This window comes from Stegodyphus dumicola, chromosome 6 (genome assembly GCF_044657685.1).
Source record: "Stegodyphus dumicola isolate Sdum_Otavi_A_Nest chromosome 6, ASM4465768v1".
NCBI classification, from domain to species: Eukaryota; Metazoa; Arthropoda; class Arachnida; order Araneae; family Eresidae; genus Stegodyphus; species Stegodyphus dumicola.
Genome location: NC_140773.1, coordinates 51,675,351 through 51,693,562, shown reverse-complemented (window position 1 = coordinate 51,693,562; position 18,212 = coordinate 51,675,351). Strand labels below are relative to the sequence as shown.

General features: G+C 31.3%; 1 protein-coding gene across 2 annotated transcripts in view; it reads left to right on the top strand.

The window, feature by feature from the left end:
- The window catches only part of LOC118188680 (CD166 antigen homolog), a 622,864-nt gene that overhangs the window by 468,101 nt on the left and 136,551 nt on the right, over nt 1-18,212 (top strand). For both annotated transcript variants that reach the window (XM_085818316.1, XM_085818317.1), the window contains exon 4: nt 8,958-9,257. In XM_085818316.1, coding sequence (XP_085674442.1) covers nt 8,958-9,257 — 300 coding nt within the window. The remainder of the gene's footprint in view (nt 1-8,957; nt 9,258-18,212) is intronic.

The following is an 18,212-nucleotide window of genomic DNA, read 5'->3' as shown; positions in this document are numbered from 1 at the left end:
CAGTAGCCATGCAGACTTATTTATTTTTCCTTATGATATGAGCAAAAATGCAAACCTACTTTGATCAATCTAGTATTTTGAAATTTAAATAAATGATTGACACCATTTAAATCTGAGGTGTTTATCAAATCAAAATAGTTATATCTTGCGGAAGAAGAATTTTTAGACGTAGATATCTCGGCTGCAGAAACATGACAGCAAAATTTGGAAGTGCCAATAGGTTTTCGTTTTATGTGATTATGGCAAAGCTTCGAGGGCTATCTGCCTAAATTAAGGGATACCTTCGCGGAAGATTTTCTAAGGGAAACTGTCTCACAAACACGTTACACACGGGAAAACCACGAAACTGCCCATGGAGCCAGTGCGTTCACGGGATTTAAACCTCGAATCAAACTACCAGTGTTCAGCAACTTTAACGCTCGGCCACTGGTGTGCCTGGAAGTCCCAACATGGTTGAATATTTGAAGATAGTCATACTCTGCCTTCTGGAAATAAATATACTCAAAACATTGTTAGAAAGACCGAACAAATTCGTAAAGAAGAAAACAGCTTTTTCGCAAAATCAATTTCTGTATGTATTTGCCCATCCCCACGAAACTTTGATTACTGTGTAGCTGAATTTAGAGTTTTCAGCCGCCACTGGAACTATGATATCCTGGCGGGAATACAGAAATTTCAACGAGAGAAATTTTGCACCATTAATCCAATGGTTTGTATTTCACTTATCTCATAATAAAAGAACATCCTCCTGAATTGGCGCAGGGAACACAAGCGATAGCATTCATTTTAATGGATTTATGTCTTTTCAGTGCAGATTCTAAATTTGTTTCTACCTATAGGCAGCCAGAGACATGAATATTATCGTTAATCGTTATTATATTCTCGCCAACAATGAATATGTCCGTTAACCGTTATTGTGTTCCACGCATAATAGTGTGGAGAGAAGTAATGATCTATTTCCGTACTTCCCTGCATATTTTTTACATAGGATTAATTATTGTCTAACCAGAAGTATCAAATTTAACTCTCACAACCTTGCTCAATGCTTCTTAGAAGTGCAAGGGCTTCTTAAGTCCTTTTCAAGGGTGATAACTCGTCTGCATACCACTTGGTGGCTAATTTTTTCTAAAAACGATAGCGGTCAGTGAATAACCTACCTAAAAAAATTTTTTAATTTAATCAGAATTTAAGACACTCTTTAATGAGGTATTTCACTGCAAAATTTTCCTTCTGCAGATCTGAATTCCTTCAAAGCCATACTGGTAATCCTACAGTTTTCTCTCAGATGATTTAGTTAACCTCATGTTTGAAAACATGAAATTGAGTTAAACTTTGTGTGTGAGAATAAGAACAGGTAGTATTTCCTTTTACTATCATTTGTTCCTGAAATGTTTATTTTTAACTTACAATTTGTTAAATATTATTTTATTTTTTATCCGTTTCATATTTCCTATTTGTCAATTATGATTACATCTTTAAAATAAGCAAACTCATTTAATTTTATTTCTTCATAATTTTATTCATTCATTCATTATTCAATATTTTGGGAGCATATAAAGATAATTTTTGGAGACAAGGGTATAAACCAGTAGTTCTCAAACTTTTTTGCCCCATGCAACTTTTTCATTATTGCTAGCCTATCATCCCAGTTTCCTTTCCAAAACTAAAAAATCTGATGTGTACACCACATGACTTCCTTGTACGGAATATTAAATTATACGCAATTTTCTTGCATTTCATTTAAACTTATTGGATTGAATTAAATCTACTTCGCCGACAGCGCATAAACCACAATAGAATAAATGCCTTCTTTAAAATTCACAATATTTGTTTACCACAGCGACACTCTGGCGCTAGGTTCACTTAACAGTATTATATTTCGTTCGTATTATAATTCAGAATGCACAAAATTTATATCATTTAAAGAATTATATAATCGTTGCCACATGTTCTATTCAAATACTATAATAAAGCTAGAACGATGTATAAAAGAAATTAAGCAAACAAAACGAAAAAGAAACAGTTTTTCACAGGCGATTGAGTATTTCTCATTCAATTAATTCAGTTTTCACTTCGCGACAAGGCAAAAATACATAAAAACTCAAAATATCTATATTAAAAATTACAAAGTAAATTATAAACACTTATTTCATCGAAAAAAATTCCAGAAAGGATTAAGCATGATTTAATTGGCATTAATAAATGAATGCGTTATCTTTGTTGTTGCGAAGCTTAGTCTCTCTAGATAGGCAACAAATCTACTATTCTGTTGTTTCAAATGTAAACAAATATGTCCGCCATGTTATTTAAAACTTAACCGCAATTAAACAGCTTTTAAATTGCTGATAATTGTACAAATATTGCTTCCAGATTTACGAAAGGCATAAAATCCTTAACCGGAAGATAAGAACAACATAATTCAATCATTTTTAAAGCAACAAATGTACAATTTACCAACATATAAGAGTAAAGGAACTGAGATCACTGAGACGGGTAACAGAGTGGATATATATATAAATATGTTTATATACGTTTGGTGCGGCCGATTGCAACCAAAATGCGAGGTGCACATCTAAATGTTATAGCAGTCCTATATACAAAATTTCAACGTTCTTGAGGCTACACGTTTTTGAGTTATGCAAGATACATACGTACGTACGTACGTGGTACAGACGCCGTACAGACACCGCGAAAAATTCTCTTCAGAATTCATTTTAAAGCAGTTTTATAATTTTTTGGAGGAAAAGATTATTTTATTCTGTCCTTACGTACAGATATCACGCAAAAACATCGTTAAATTTAATTCGATAGCGGTCGAAATGGATATTTTCGTTGAAATATGCTGCCTGAAACTTTTCCCAATTACAATACTTCCTTTGTACTTCGTACAAGGAAGTAAAAAAAATGTGAATACATTTATTTAAATTTAAATTATTTTTCAATACATTTTATAAATTAAACAAGAAAAAGTATCGAAAATATTGATCAATTCCAAAACGTAAACAAAAGTAGATTTTTAATATTTATGAAATGAATGCTCTAAATGCTCAGCAGGTAAAAAAAGGCTTCTCCGCATCAACCCCCCGAAAGTATAAAATTCTCCCTACACGGAATTTCCCTCTTGCTGAGATCCGTGGTATAAACAAATATTTATGCTTTTGGATTAGATTTTCGGTTTACGTTTTTTTTTTTATTTTAATGTGAAAATTTTGTTTTCGGTATAAATGTGTAAAATTCATTTTCTGCCTACGCGTGTAAAGTTTATTTTCTGTTTAAATGTGCAAAGTTTATTTTAATTATTATATAATATGTTGAATCTTTCCTGCACTCCTGCTTTTCCCATCACCTCCAACGTAAACGCAAATTAAGTGAGTTTAAATACCAAGCGAGATTGCTGTTAGTTAAAGAGATAGAATCAACATATCTCCCAGTATCGTAGCGCTGCAGCTCTCATAATTCACCTGCCGTTGTAACTGTGCTGAATTTTGCTGAGTTCTGGCTTTCTGTAATATTCGGTTATTATTAATAGCTCTTGCGGTTGTTACTCTTTAATTTGCTATTTAATTTGTAAATATTTACCGCGTATACTACGATGTCGGGCACATGCGACCAACACTTTAGTAAGTTCTTGGAGCCACGCCAGTAACATGAGAATGACAACACATCTGGGACTTAACACAAGTATATCCTGCCGTCTCTTTTCTCATGCATTAATTATATCAAGCGTTGCTGACACGACATATTGTATCAAATATGACTGATGCAGGCAGCCAATACTACGCTGACGTTGCGTAGGCTATGCTGTGACTAATATTTTGTTTTTGTCATTATCATTATTACTGTTTTCTTTATGGGCAGGACACAAAAACGTTACAACAGAATCTAAAGTATCATAATATCTAGTTCCGATATATTTTGCTATTATAGCAATCTGCTAGTGTGGCAGTATGTGTGTTACTGTTGTTTGTGCTGCCCGTAATAGATGGCTACGTTACGCTACAGTTTTGTAACTTGAAGTACATATAAACTTTTAGGTGCTTTGTATTGCTCTACTCACTTTGTGTTATTGAATGCTAAGATAAACAAAAATCTGCATTGTATGCATCCTAGGCAGATCAGACAGGTGTTTATATTTAGTGAAATTATGCTTAGCTATACAAAAGGGCTCAAGAATGTTACAGGCAATAAAAATGTACATTTTCAGGAGTTTGTACTGATAATCTAAAGTTTATACTCTTCGTCATATATTATTTACTGAATAATGAGTGTTAGCCTAATTACTCTAAATAAAAAAATTCTACGCTCATTAAATATTCGTAGTAGAGGGCATACATATTATGTTAAATGCGACCTTCAAGTACAACTTAAATATAACGTAGTTTCTTTCTTTAACATAATCATATACTTTTCAGTATTTTCAGTACTATTCCAGTATCCAGGAAATTTCTACGAGGCATGTTTTTTGTTCTTATCAGTTCTTTATTTCATATGACATCTGCCACATGAATATATGAATATTGAATTATGTTTCCACGTTCCATATTCTATCGAGGTAAACATGATTTTCTGAATTGTTATTTTCTACGGAATAGAACACATATCATAATATCTTTAAAATTATTGAAACGTTTTTTTTTTCTTCAGCAGTTTTAAGAAGTTGCTTCCAAATAATTGTTATTTTTATTGATATATCTATCAGAATGCAGCTAACGCTATCAAGGAAGCAAGATGAATGTAACTTAAACTACGGTCTTGATTCCGTGTTGGAATAACGAAGAAGGCATCGATGTTTGCTTGTAAGTGCGTTTGTATCTATTCACCGTGGGGCTGTTAAAAATATTATCGAGCGAAAGTGCAGTGGGTTGGAGAAGAGAAAAGTAAGAGAATCTCGGATACGTCTTCCAGAATGTTATCCATTAATACTGGAACGGAGGTCAGTAAATTCGTATTGGCACCTACAATGTGTACAAGGCCTAAACCCGCCAACCACAGGCGCTTACCTATCTGCCACAACATGACATTCATGTCCTGATCTGGCTAAGATTTAGATCAGGAAATTTAATAACAGTAACAATATAATTTTTAAGTTGTTACCAAATTTCGTTCTATTACAAATTGGAAACCTATTGTTAATTGAAAGGTCTTGCCGAGAATACAAAACTAGTTTCGGAAAATATTTGCAGAAATCAAATTTCAAATCAGTTTTCGGAAAAATCAGACTAATTGTACAGTTTTGGCAAGAATACCAAATCAGTTTTAGAAAAAAAATTTTTTAATAAATTCTACTGTAGTAGACGTGATAAATGGTTGATATACTATGAACGTGGCCCATGCGGGAAGACTTGTCTTCTTGGTTGAACATTGAATTCAGCTTTTGAAGTTAACTCGGCTTCTTATGTCGATGAAAATTGTGTTTTTGTTTTAAGAGTATGTAAAGAATAAAGTAAGGATGGATAAATGTAAAGGATAACTCTTATTAATATCAATATTTAATCACTTGAAATCTCGCCTGTTATTTGCATTACTTATCAAGAGACTAGACTTTCATTGCTTAGAATTAGTTTTCATATTAATATAGCTTAAATATCCACAGATGAAAATAATGTAAAACCTCTTTGGTAAGCACAGCATTTACATAGGTACATACTATCTGATATTTACATGAGATGAAATAATTAGAAAACCGATTTCACAAATAACTGACAAATACCTAATAAATATTTATACTGACAAAAATTATCCATAATTAAAGCAGGACCCTGTTCATATGAACTACCTAATACGATAGTTTCTCTTAGAAAGTTCTCCAAGAAAAATCGTATTCCTCCACTCGTATTCCGTGTAAGCAAACAGATTTGCTTTCCTTTAATTTATTAAATATAAATATCAGAACTGTAGGTACGCAGTCACTTCGAATAGCTATTTTTTACCTAATACGACATGGCGGTTATCTTCGGCTATAAATATAGATATATTTAAATATATAAAATTTATATTATGAATCGGAAAATGCTGAAACAAAATTTCTCTAATTTTATTTCATTACAATTATCACTCAATTTACTGGATTAGTATCTCAAGAATGTAAAGCAATTAATAAAAAGTACAGTGAAATCACTCGCTGCTCCAACAATTCGGACTTCTTTTGGAGGTGGCTTTCTTTTTTTATAGCCAATACAGACGTTTATTTATATTTTTAGAAGTGCTGTCATTTTCAGCACTATCGTCTATAAAATATAATCGCAAGAAGAAATGTTATTATAATAATATTTCAAGTGTACAAGTGCACAGGGGGGAAAACCCCAGGAACAAAAGCCAGGAAGCTTATTAAAACATCGCACGCAATTATCCACAAATTTCCACTTTCACGTCTCACAAAAAATTGTCTTTTTAATATTTTTAACATCAAAAGTTTCCAATAAAATATCTGCTCGTGCAACGGAAGGATATTCATTTATGAACATTCTTTTTATAATTAATTGAATTTTTTACGACATCATTTTCGATACTTTAGCAAATTTCTCAAAGTAACTTCTTTTATGAAAAATGTTTATTCCCCAGTGTAATCATTATTCGAACAGAAACTGTTTCACTGCTTTTGCGCCCTTTATACCTTGTTCGCAAATATTTTACCCGGAACTTTATGAGAGTTTATACGTTCCTCGGTGACTATATCTGTATTTAGGAAACTCTTGTACTCTTTATAAAAAATAAAAGCCCAAAAAGGTAAATTCCCGTATTGACCGAGATATTTAATTTCAAAATTATGGATATTCGGTGTCATTTCCAACTTACCTAGAGAAGTCGATTAATATTAAACAAATTCGAATAATTTAAGTTTATAGTTTTTCCTTTAAATACAATTCAGATTTTTTTGTGATTTACCAGCGTGTAACATTCTTTAATTTTAACTAATTTTTAACTTTGTTACAAGGGGTATACCGAAATAATTTCACACAATGATTTATAAATATTCGATCTTAAAAATACGTTATTGATACTCTCCAAAAGATTTATTACTTTATCCCCATAATCCAATGATCATATTAAAATTTCTTTTAAATAGAAATATTTTTCGTTTTTAATTCGTACAATTAGTGTTACAAGTTAAATATATCAAATATAGGAGCCTACTAGTGCATTCAAAAACACGAACTCTATATCTATATATCTATCTCTCTATATATACATAAAATACTATTAGTACATTTCAAATGTTACACAGATGAAATTCTCATCACTCTATTTGATAATATTTTTTCTAAACTGACGTTTCATTTTTAGTTGCTTGCAGTTGCAAACATTTCGTTTTTCAGTTTTTGCACGGCCCATAAATATGATCTCTAATTTTAAAATCAAATAAATCGATCATTTCATGCCGTACGTGGATCAAACGCTTTGTATTTTATTTTTTATAATGAGGTTAATTTTTTAAATGTAATAACAAGGACAGGGAACCAGATAGAATGTTAAATTTCTTAATTCTTACCAAATTGATTTTTTTTAATTTAAAATTGTCAAAACACGAATATTTGGGTTACTTAAAATATTTTTGTAACCAGAAGTTTATATCTAAGTCCAACAGTTAAAGAAGTAAAGACCGAATATTTGAGGATAGGTGTAAACTGAAATAATCATTTTTATTAGAAAATATGAAGTTTTCCAAGAGTAAACCATCAAATTTATGGCTTTAAAAAAAGTGAAAATAACTGTCTCCACATTTTGATTAAGTCGGACTTCAGTTATGGGGAAGGGAGTTACAGTATTTGCAAAATTTATCAAAAATCCATTATACTATTAACTATCTTAACATTAATTTAGATATTGTCTTCTCAAAAGCAAAATAAACTAAAAAAAATCATAATTTAAGCGCAAGAATAGTCGTTGATCCAATACTGTAGAGTACAATAAACTCCAAGATCAAAATTTTATGTTTAACACGGAATAATTGCTGACGTTGCCTGCTGAATACAAGAATAATCTTTGAATCAAAATTATATACTGCATAATCTTCTAAATAAAATTGTTTCAAATTTAGTAGATACTGATCATATTACGTATTGTCATTTTCTAGAGCTTGCACTGAAATATAATGAGAATAGAACAAGAAAATTTAGAACAAGAAGCGAATGAATTACTTTCCGGTATACATGTCTAGACTGGCTTAGGACGTGTTCTGTGTCCAAATAATGCCTTAGTATTAAAAGGTCATACTTTTAAACATGGAAATGCCAATATATTCCAATGATTCAATCGTTATTGTTCTAGACTAAGTATAAATTGTTAAAAAGAAGAAAAGTTAAAAGGTAATTCGTTTGACTGGATAGAATAATGAATTACAATTTAATACTGGTGCACTTTCAGGAAAGTAGAGCTAAGTTAGCGGATTTAATATGGTATGTATTTAAAACAAAATGTTTTAGCAAAGCCAGAAATTCAAGCCAAAAATCTTCAGTTTCTGCCTCAAAAGGTGCCATCTTAGGTATATATTTTGTTTTCCTAAAAGTATATTACTGGGTAGAAATTTCTATGACGTATATACTGCGCTATGAAATTAGATAATTGTTTATTTTTTCTCGCATTCTTTGTTTTACAATTTTGACAAAAGTGCCACAAAGAGCCTTGAATGTGCTACTAATAAAAGAAACCCTTTTAAGGTTTTAAGAGTAAAGCATTTTAAAAAGCTACTGTTTTGCAGATAATTGAATCTTGCCCTTGGAAGCAAAGGTTTGCAAGTTACCGTTTCCGAAATGTTTGTAGTAAAAACTGAAAATTCAAGGCAAACGTTCAGAAAAAGTTTAATTACTGTATCACTAATTCTGTATTTAATGCTACATAATATCATTTTCAGTATTCTACTGCTTCTACTAACATTTTCAATATCATAATTAGGAATCGAAGTACATTTAAGACTTATATAAAAAAATAATTTTTCTTATATGGAATTTTCTTTTCAGTCAGACCAACAGAAGTGCAGATAACTAGCATGTTCCGACCGCTGTCAGCCAATCGACCAGCGGAAATAGTGTGCGTGGCACGAGGGGCTCGCCCACCGGCTCAGATTTCATGGTGGCTCGATAATGACCAGCTGACATCCCAAATCACGGAAAGTACCTCAAAAGAAGATAATTTGACTGTAAGCAGCTTAATTTTTAATCCCAGCAAACATGACAATCAAAGAAACTTATCCTGTCGAGGAGATAACCCTCAGCTGCCAGATAGCGTGCTGGAGGATTCTTGGGTCATGGATATTCACTGTAAGTAGTTTCTTCTACATTTGCAACAAACTTAATTATTAAAGTATTCTCGTATTTTAATTTATAGTATTAAGGGCTAGAAAACAACGTAATGATAACAAAGCAACAGCAAAATGTCAGAGAATCTGTTGTTGTTTCAGATGTTTTATTGCACTTTATATCTGACTAAGTTCCGTAAGGCATAACGTTGTTTATGTATGGATTGCATGAATTGTAGGCAAACATCAAAACGGTATTAATTTTATGTCCATACAGGAGAAAAAGTGTCCAGTGAATGTCCGCGAATTCTTCAGTAATATTTTCCTTCAGATTGACAAGATTCTGAACGATTTCACTCTAACGCAGTATTTCCACAAAACTCCCAAAATTTCATAGTAGTCAATGAATAGCTAACTTTCTAAAAAAGAGTGTCAGAGAAATCCAATTGTAACTGTAAAATCTGTCCAATATGAGTGAGGATTTTTATGAAATGACGATCTTGATCTGAAAAAGAAATTGTCCTAGTTTTTTAAAGTCCAAATATTAGACTCGAAACATGATTTTGCATTGTTTCACTTAAATGCTTTGTTTCGCTTCTCATTCGAGACTGTTGCCATTCGATTAATTTTTATAGAATTACATTGTTTATTTTTTCACTTTTCAAATATACTGAAGATATACAACATTCCCATGTTAACATAAATACGTATTCTTCTTCTGGATCATCTATATTGGTAATCTCTGCTGATAAAACAAATTAAAATTTAAAAGAGTCCTTTTACGCAGCAGTTAAAATCTGAACCCTTTCAGGCTTTTTCTTTCTTTATTTTTTCCTTAAATTAAAAAAAATTATTCTAAGAAGTTTAAATATACATTAATGTAACAACAGCCATAAGCCTTGCTATTTCATTTTCGGCCATCATATTTTTTCTCTTGATCATACTGTAATAGCACTCACTTTTAGAAACATATTTACAGGAAGAGCACATAACGAGATGGAAAATTATGTAATGGTTTTTGAATGTATCTGAAATACGCATCCTGAGATTAATGTGTTTTATATTTTCTACATTTGTATACATAATTATTTTTACTACTAGAGAAACTATTTCTATTTTCTCTGCTTGTTATATAACTATGATAAATTCTATAAATTTACAATAAGATAGAATCTGAATAAAAAATAATTTTTAATAATTAAATAATATATTCTAATATTGAATAATATAATTCATTTTTAATAATTAAAAAATATGTTATTAAATAATAATAATAAGTTTTTAATAAAAATTTCTTTATAATAAGAAAATATCTGACAAATTCACAATAAAAAAATATCGGAACCCTTTCAGACTTCAGATTTTTTTCTTTTTTTCCTTAAAATAAAAATTCTAAGATATTTAAATATACATTAATTTAACAACAGCCATAAACCTTGCCATTTCTTTTTCGGCCATCATATGGTTTTCAATTGATCATCCTGTAATAATACTCACTTTTAGAAAATATGTACAGGACGTACACAGAGTGAGATTATGTAATGGTATTTGAATATATTTAAAAGACACGTCCTGAGGTTAATGTGTTTCATATATATTACATTTGTATACGAAACTATTTTTACTACTGGAGAAACTATTCTTGCTTTCTCTGCTTTATATATAACTATGATAAAGTCTATAAATTTACAATAAAAAAGAATATGCACTAATAATTTTAGATACACAGGGAAAATTGGAAGCAGTAGGCCTATATAACGTGAAACATTTTGCAGCATTATGCAAAAGTTTAACACAGTAATGATTTGAAATAGGTAGCATGTGGTATTTTTATTGCAGAGCTCATGTGCAGCTTTGAAAATCATCTTCAAACCATGAAGTTTATCATAGCCAATCACATACACTACTGACAAAAGTTTTCTCTGTGATGAATTTGTTATGCAGTCAGTTTGAAAATATATTTATTACTAACTTTTATTTTGGAATTGTGATAATATAAAATTTGAAATTTAAAATAAAGTTTTATTATTTAGATATGAAGTTTTTTCCTTTAACGCGAAGTTTCGAATACAAAAAAAAAAGCCTTGTTATTTGTAAAATGACATTATATCGGTTAAATATCATAAAAAGGATGTCTAATTCACATTTATGGTAAATTTCTTTTTGTAAATAATTTGATGAACAAGATAATTTAAGAGAAGTAGATAATTTGGGAAACACTGAATTTTTTAACTTAATTTTAATTTTCCTTAAATAGTTAGAAATTTAAAATGAAAATTCGCGTTCTCGTTTTGTAAAAGTTATGTAAGCCACATTTAAAAGTACTTAAAATGTGAAGCTTAACGTTTGGTAAAAATGCACAGTACTTTAAAATTCATCATTTAGCGAGAATTTTTGTATAAGAAATATATTTGCTTTCAACCAACTTTCATATGGAAATACATTTATATTTTATATGGAAATTTCATATTAAATTACATTAATGTCATTAAGACTAATTAAGAAGAGTGCAGACTGCACAATATGTGGAATTCCACTTATCTGATTAAGAGAAATGAAACCTGTACAAAATACTTCCTAAAATACTCATTTTTTATGGATCTAATTTTAAATTAATTTTTTTAAAGTACCAAATTTTAAGCAAGCCATCTTAACTTGAATTTATGACTAAAAAAACCCCTCTTAATATTCTTTGCTTTACGTAAGGAATTTATGTGAGAGCTTACAAAGATTAAGTTCGTTTCCTGAAAGATTGAGGAGATTAAATAAGGCAAGAGACTGGATAGTAAGGGTTGCCTAAAAACGTCCTGTTCTGGATCAAAATAGAGAACTTCGAATTTTTAGACTTTTCTTATTTTGCTATACGCGTTTTTTGTTATCTTTACTTGAAGTACTGAAAGTAAGTCAACAGATTCTTTAACGAAACAAACAAAACGAAGTTTCCTGCCGCAGGTTAAGAAGATTCTACTTCCAAAAGTGGAAGCTTAAGTAAAATTTTATAAAACTCTTTTCTTAAAGTAAAAGGAATGCATAGCAAAATAATATTATTAAAAATTAGTATTTAAGGCGTTCAAAATGTGGCTACCAGCTTTGTTTCCTTTAATATTGAGCTCATTTTTTATCTGAAGGTCAAACTGTTTCTTAAAATTTACAGATATAAAGTTATAGAATTTGAAAGAAACATTTTTAATACTATGGGTGGAAAGGATTTCTGTGAAAATATTTTGTTTTATTTTGTGTGTGCGTATGTGTGTAGACCTCTCGTGAAACACAAATTCTGTTAGTAAAGTATTATGTTTTGATGAATTAAAAACAAAAATTTCCAATTGAAGAAATATAGGCAAGAATTTATTGATTTCATTCATTTTTCAGTGTCAGTTAGGGACGTAACTGATTTCTAGGAACAGATTTACGGGAGCAGCTACAGATAAATAGTTGCTCTTCAGAGATTAGTGGTTTCATCTTAGGTATAACAGCATTTGCTATTAAATTTGCAGGCTGCTTCTTAAAAATATTTATTAAATATATGCCGGCGAATTTTCTACGCAAAGGATGAAACATTTAGCTTTTGAAATGTCTGCAATGTAGTTTTCGTATATTGAACCTTAGGCTAAACAACACTATCCGATCATCATCTATAATTTATCAAGCAACATGGCAAACAGAATATTCTGCAAATATTTTAACTTATCGTTCAAATTATAGCTCTGTTTTGCATACAACAACTGAGCGGTGTAAAATATATGCAATAACATTATTAATTTTCTGCTATAAATTTGAAAACAATTTAAATTTGAAAACAATACGTACTTTAAATTATTTTTGTAAACTATTAACTGCAAATCATGAGAATTTTAAAGTTTTATTAAAGACTTCATTTCCTTAACATAACTTAAATTTAATCTTGTCTTATGATAAATGGAAGATATATTCAGTTAAGTTTCTTTTTAACTTAAACGTGAAGTCTTTTGATTGTTTTATTTGTCAACCATATAATAGATTATTATTTGTCAACCATATAAAGCATAGAATGCATTTAATATGTAACTAACATGCTCATCAGGTTTAAATCTTTAGCACGAAACGAAACATTGTACAACTTTGTTTTGATTTTTTTTATGTATGTACTATCTGCAAGCATTAATCGTTAGTTTGTCATCTTCTTAAAGGTTTGCCATAGAATACGAAAAATTTGTTAATTCTCGCAGCTCATGAAGAAGTAGTTTGAACAAAACACCCGCTCTTTGCAAAGACACTTCTTAATAAAGAATTACAATAATAATAGTTTTCGTAAACTGCTACGCTTTCAAAACATTATATCTTACATTTCACACAGAAAAAGATTAAATTTAAATAACTATCTATAAAATTCAGCTTCTTCTTTAAGAAAAATAAACATCATCATCATCTTAACTTAAGAAGCGCATTATGTAGACGAATAAAACGTGTTACGGGCCAAGTTTACTTTTTAAAATTTAACTTGCAAGAATATGCAGTTTTCTTTTTAATTTCTTGCACGAAGTAAAGAAATATCGTAATAGCGAAAACGTTCGGGTATTATATTTGAAAGGAAATATGTATTTTGACAGTTCTCGAATCCATGTGGTCATTTTTTGTTCGTGACGTATGTATGTAAGGACAGAATAAAAAAATCATTTTCCGAAAACGGATTTAAACTTGATTCAAAAGAGATTTTTTTCGTGACGTCTGCACATCCGGACCTAAGAATGTATGTACATATGTATCTCGCGTAACTCAAAAAACGTTTAGTCGTAGAACGTTGAAATTTTATATATGGGAATTCTATAGCATCTAGTCGAGCGCTGCTCTTTTTTATTGCAATCGGCAGTAGAAACGTATATACAGGGTGTTCACTGCCACGCCTATCGAATTAATTTCTACCTTTTCGTTGCCCTGCGTTGGCAACATGCTTTTGAGATTGGTCTTTCGTAGGATTCGGTCGCTAAAAGCGTAGCTGGCCTGTAACGGTTGTAATTATTATTTTATGCTTATCTGTACTTCTGAATTATTACTAAATGTTTACGTGTGAATGTTATATTGTTAAATGTATTCAGTTTGGTTGAAATAGACCGAGAGTGACTGAATTTATTAAGTATAATCAAAGTCGAAACTGCGTCATCCATGTCGGCGCCATTCTAATACGAGGTACGTAAACATCATTTGGAGGCACCGACGAGATCATATCAAGAATTCGTCAGCAGTTCCAATACAGATAAGTGATGATTTTTTAGTTCGATTTACATCTAAATTTGATTCTTGAAGTTTTATATCTATTTTGTATTGATTTTGATTTTGAACTTGAATACTTCGATTACTTATTATGGATCAAGCTACTGTCATTAGATTGCGTGGTAGGGCAAAAGCGGCCTTCACAAGGCTTCAGAATACTATTTCTTCCGATTTATCTAAAAATGAAGTAATTTTGCATCTGGAGCGCTTAGAGAGGATTTATTCAGATTTTGATAAATTTGATGCCCAATTACCAGAAGAACAGTCAGAAATTGAAGATTTTGAATCGAAGTATTTTAGTTTGAAACTTCAGTATCAAAATTTATTAGATGTATTAAATGTGGCTAATTTGCCAAATGTTACAGGAAATTCTAATATTAGTAACTTTAAGTTACCTAAGTTGAATATTCCTATTTTTTCGGGTAACTTTAATGACTGGATGAATTTTAAAGATTTGTTTGTTGCAACAGTGCATAATACTTCTTTATCGAATATACAGAAATTTCAGTATTTAATCGGATCACTTGCTGATGAACCAGCTTCTATAATTAAACATATTCCTTTATCAAATAATTCTTATGAAGAAGCATGGGCAAAATTGCTCGCTAGGTACGATAAAAAGAAACAAATCGTACAATCGTTAATTAAAACATTTATGGATCAAAAATGTATTTCACAGGTTGATAATGTTAATTTACGGCAATTAGCTGATACTTCCGATGAAGTTATCAGAGGCTTAAAAGCTCTTGGTGACAAAGCAACTTCTAGGGATCCATGGTTAATATTTATGTTGCTTCAAAAGGTAGATTCAGAAACTCGAAAGTTATGGGCACAGAAAACAGCGGAAGATGATTTTCCTACATTGGACTCATTTTTTGAATTTTTAAATTTAAGGCGTTCTTCTCTCGAAATTATCATAAATAAAGAAGCGGAAGCTAAAGTTGTTGATAAAAGTAGTAATGTTAGTTCTAAAACATTACAGAATTCTAAATTTAGTAATACTAAATGTTCGAAATGTAACGGACTTCATGCGTTATATAAATGCGTTAAATTTAAGAATTTGGATGTTACTGCTAGAAAGAACTTTGTGAAAAAACGAGGATTGTGTTTTTTATGTTTAAATTCACATCTAATCAAAAACTGTAATTCACAATTAAAGTGTAATTTGTGTAATTCAAAAACGCATAATAGTTTGTTGCATGAAGATATTAAAGCTAACAACGTACAGCTCTTAAAAGCGCCAAATGAAAACGAAAGCGCTCCAGAGCGAAGTTCGAATGAATCATGCGAGGGTCAAGGTCAGGTAGTTGTCAGTAATACGATTCAAAATTGCAACTCGGCTATTTTGCCTACAGTTCTCGCACTCGCATTTTCATCCAGTGGCGAAGCTATCGAAATTAAATTATTATTGGATTCCGGAAGTGAAAGTTCGTTTATTTCGGAACGAGCTGTTCGAAGATTAGGATTAAAAAGAAAAAATCAAAGGTTACTTTTGCGTGGAATTGGCGGAGTGCCAGCTTCCAAAACTCGTTGTTTTGTTGATTTTAAAATTCAGTCAAAGGTAAATAATCAAGTACTGATGTTAACGCATACATTTTGGATAGGTTAACTTTGCCATTGCCGGAACAAGTGATTAATGTAAAGCATATAGAATACATTAAATCTATCCGTTAGCGGATCCGAATTTTGCTCAACCCAAAGAAATTGATTTGATTTAAGGAGCTGATTATTTTTTCTCAGTTTTAAGATGTGGCCAAATATATGGTTCGAAAAATGAGCCTGTAGCTCAAAATACAATTTTCGGTTGGGTGATTGCTGGGAAGGTCGGAAATAATATGGAAGGCCCAAAAACAGCAAATGCACACTTCGTAAAATTAGAAGATAATATAAATATTGATTACGAACTTAAACGTTTCTGGGAAATGGAGGATATTGTCGATGTTGGGAAGAAGGAATTTCTGACACCTGAGGAACAATTTTGTGAATCACATTTTCAAAACACTCATGCTGTTAATTCAGATGGGCGATTTGTTGTAAAACTTCCATTTTATAAATCGCATTTGAAGTTGGGTGATTCAAAACCGGCAGAAATTTCTAGGTTGCGTTCCATGGAACGAAAATTCAAAGATAATCCGGAATTTGAAAAACAGTATAAAGATTTCATACGTGAATATGAACAGTTAGGACATATGACTGTGATTAATTATGATTTATCTAACAGATCGGATACAGAAAAGTTTTATCTTCCTCATCATGCGGTAATTAAACCTTCTAGCACAACGACAAAATTAAGAGTTGTTTTTGATGCATCCTGCAAATCTGAAAATGGTATATCATTGAATTCTCTTTTAGGGGTAGGTCCGAAATTACAAAGAGGTATTTTTGAGATTTTGATTAATTTTCGATTTCCTAAAATTGTTTTCACAGCCGATGTGGAGAAGATGTATCGTCAGGTGATGGTAGCCCCTGAAGATCAGAATTATCAATTAATACTTTGGCGATACAATTCCAGTGATAAAATGCGCACGTACAAGCTGAAAACAGTTACTTATGGTCTTTCCTCTGCTTCATTTTTAGCAACTCGATGTCTGAAGGAGATAGCTTTAGAGTCTAAAGAGAAATCAGATGTATCTCGTATATTGCAAGAGGATATGTATATGGACGACTTATTTTCGGGTGCAAATACAGTTAATGATGCAGTATTTGTCTGAAAGAAACTATCTTCAATTTTGCATGCACGTGGTTTTGATTTGAGGAAGTGGAATTCAAATTCTGTCGAATTCTTAACTGAATTTAAGGAACATTGTTCATTGAATTCTGATTTTGAGATATCTCCTAATTTGAGTTCGAAAGTCTTAGGACTTTTTTGGAATTCAAATACTGATACCTTCAGTTTTAAAGCTACACTGCACATCAACGCACCTATAACAAAAAGACGCATATTAGCAGAATCTGCTCGCATTTTCGATCCTTTAGGTCTCTCCTTACACTATATTGATTAAAATATTCTATCAAAAACTATGGTTAGTTAAAGGCGACTGGGATTCAGTTGTCCCCCATCATATCTCAGATGATTGGTTTAAATTTCAAGAGACATTCAGTCAAATCAATAATTGTGAAATTCCGAGATGTGTCATACTTACAACGGACAGTGTTATCCAACTACATGGATTTTCTGATGCATCTTCGCAGGCTTATGCAGCAGCCATTTACTGTCGCCAAAGGTGCAATGGTACGGTTAAGGTTAATCTTTTGGTATCAAAGACTAAAATCGCGCCTATAAAGCAAGTATCCATTCCTCGATTAGAACTCTGTGCTGCGTATTTGTTGACCAGATTAATGCGATCTCTATTGAACATTTTAAAGAAGTTTGATTTTGAAATCTTTGCGTGGACGGATTCCAAGGTAGTTTTGTCTTGGCTATCAGCTCATCCACGTAAGTGGAAAACTTTTGTGGCAAACAGAACATCTCAAATCATAGAAGTGATACCTATTAAACATTGGAATCATGTTCCCTCTAAACAGAATCCTGCAGACATTGCTTCTCGTGGTACTGAACCTCAACTCCTACCAAATTGTACTTTGTGGTGGAATGGTCCACCATGGTTGCGTCAGGAAGAGGAAAAATAGCCTGAATATGAATTAAAATCTGAAGATGATGCTGAAGTAAAGGCCGAACAAAGATCTGATCCTATTTTTATTTCTCATATACGTGAATCGAATGATT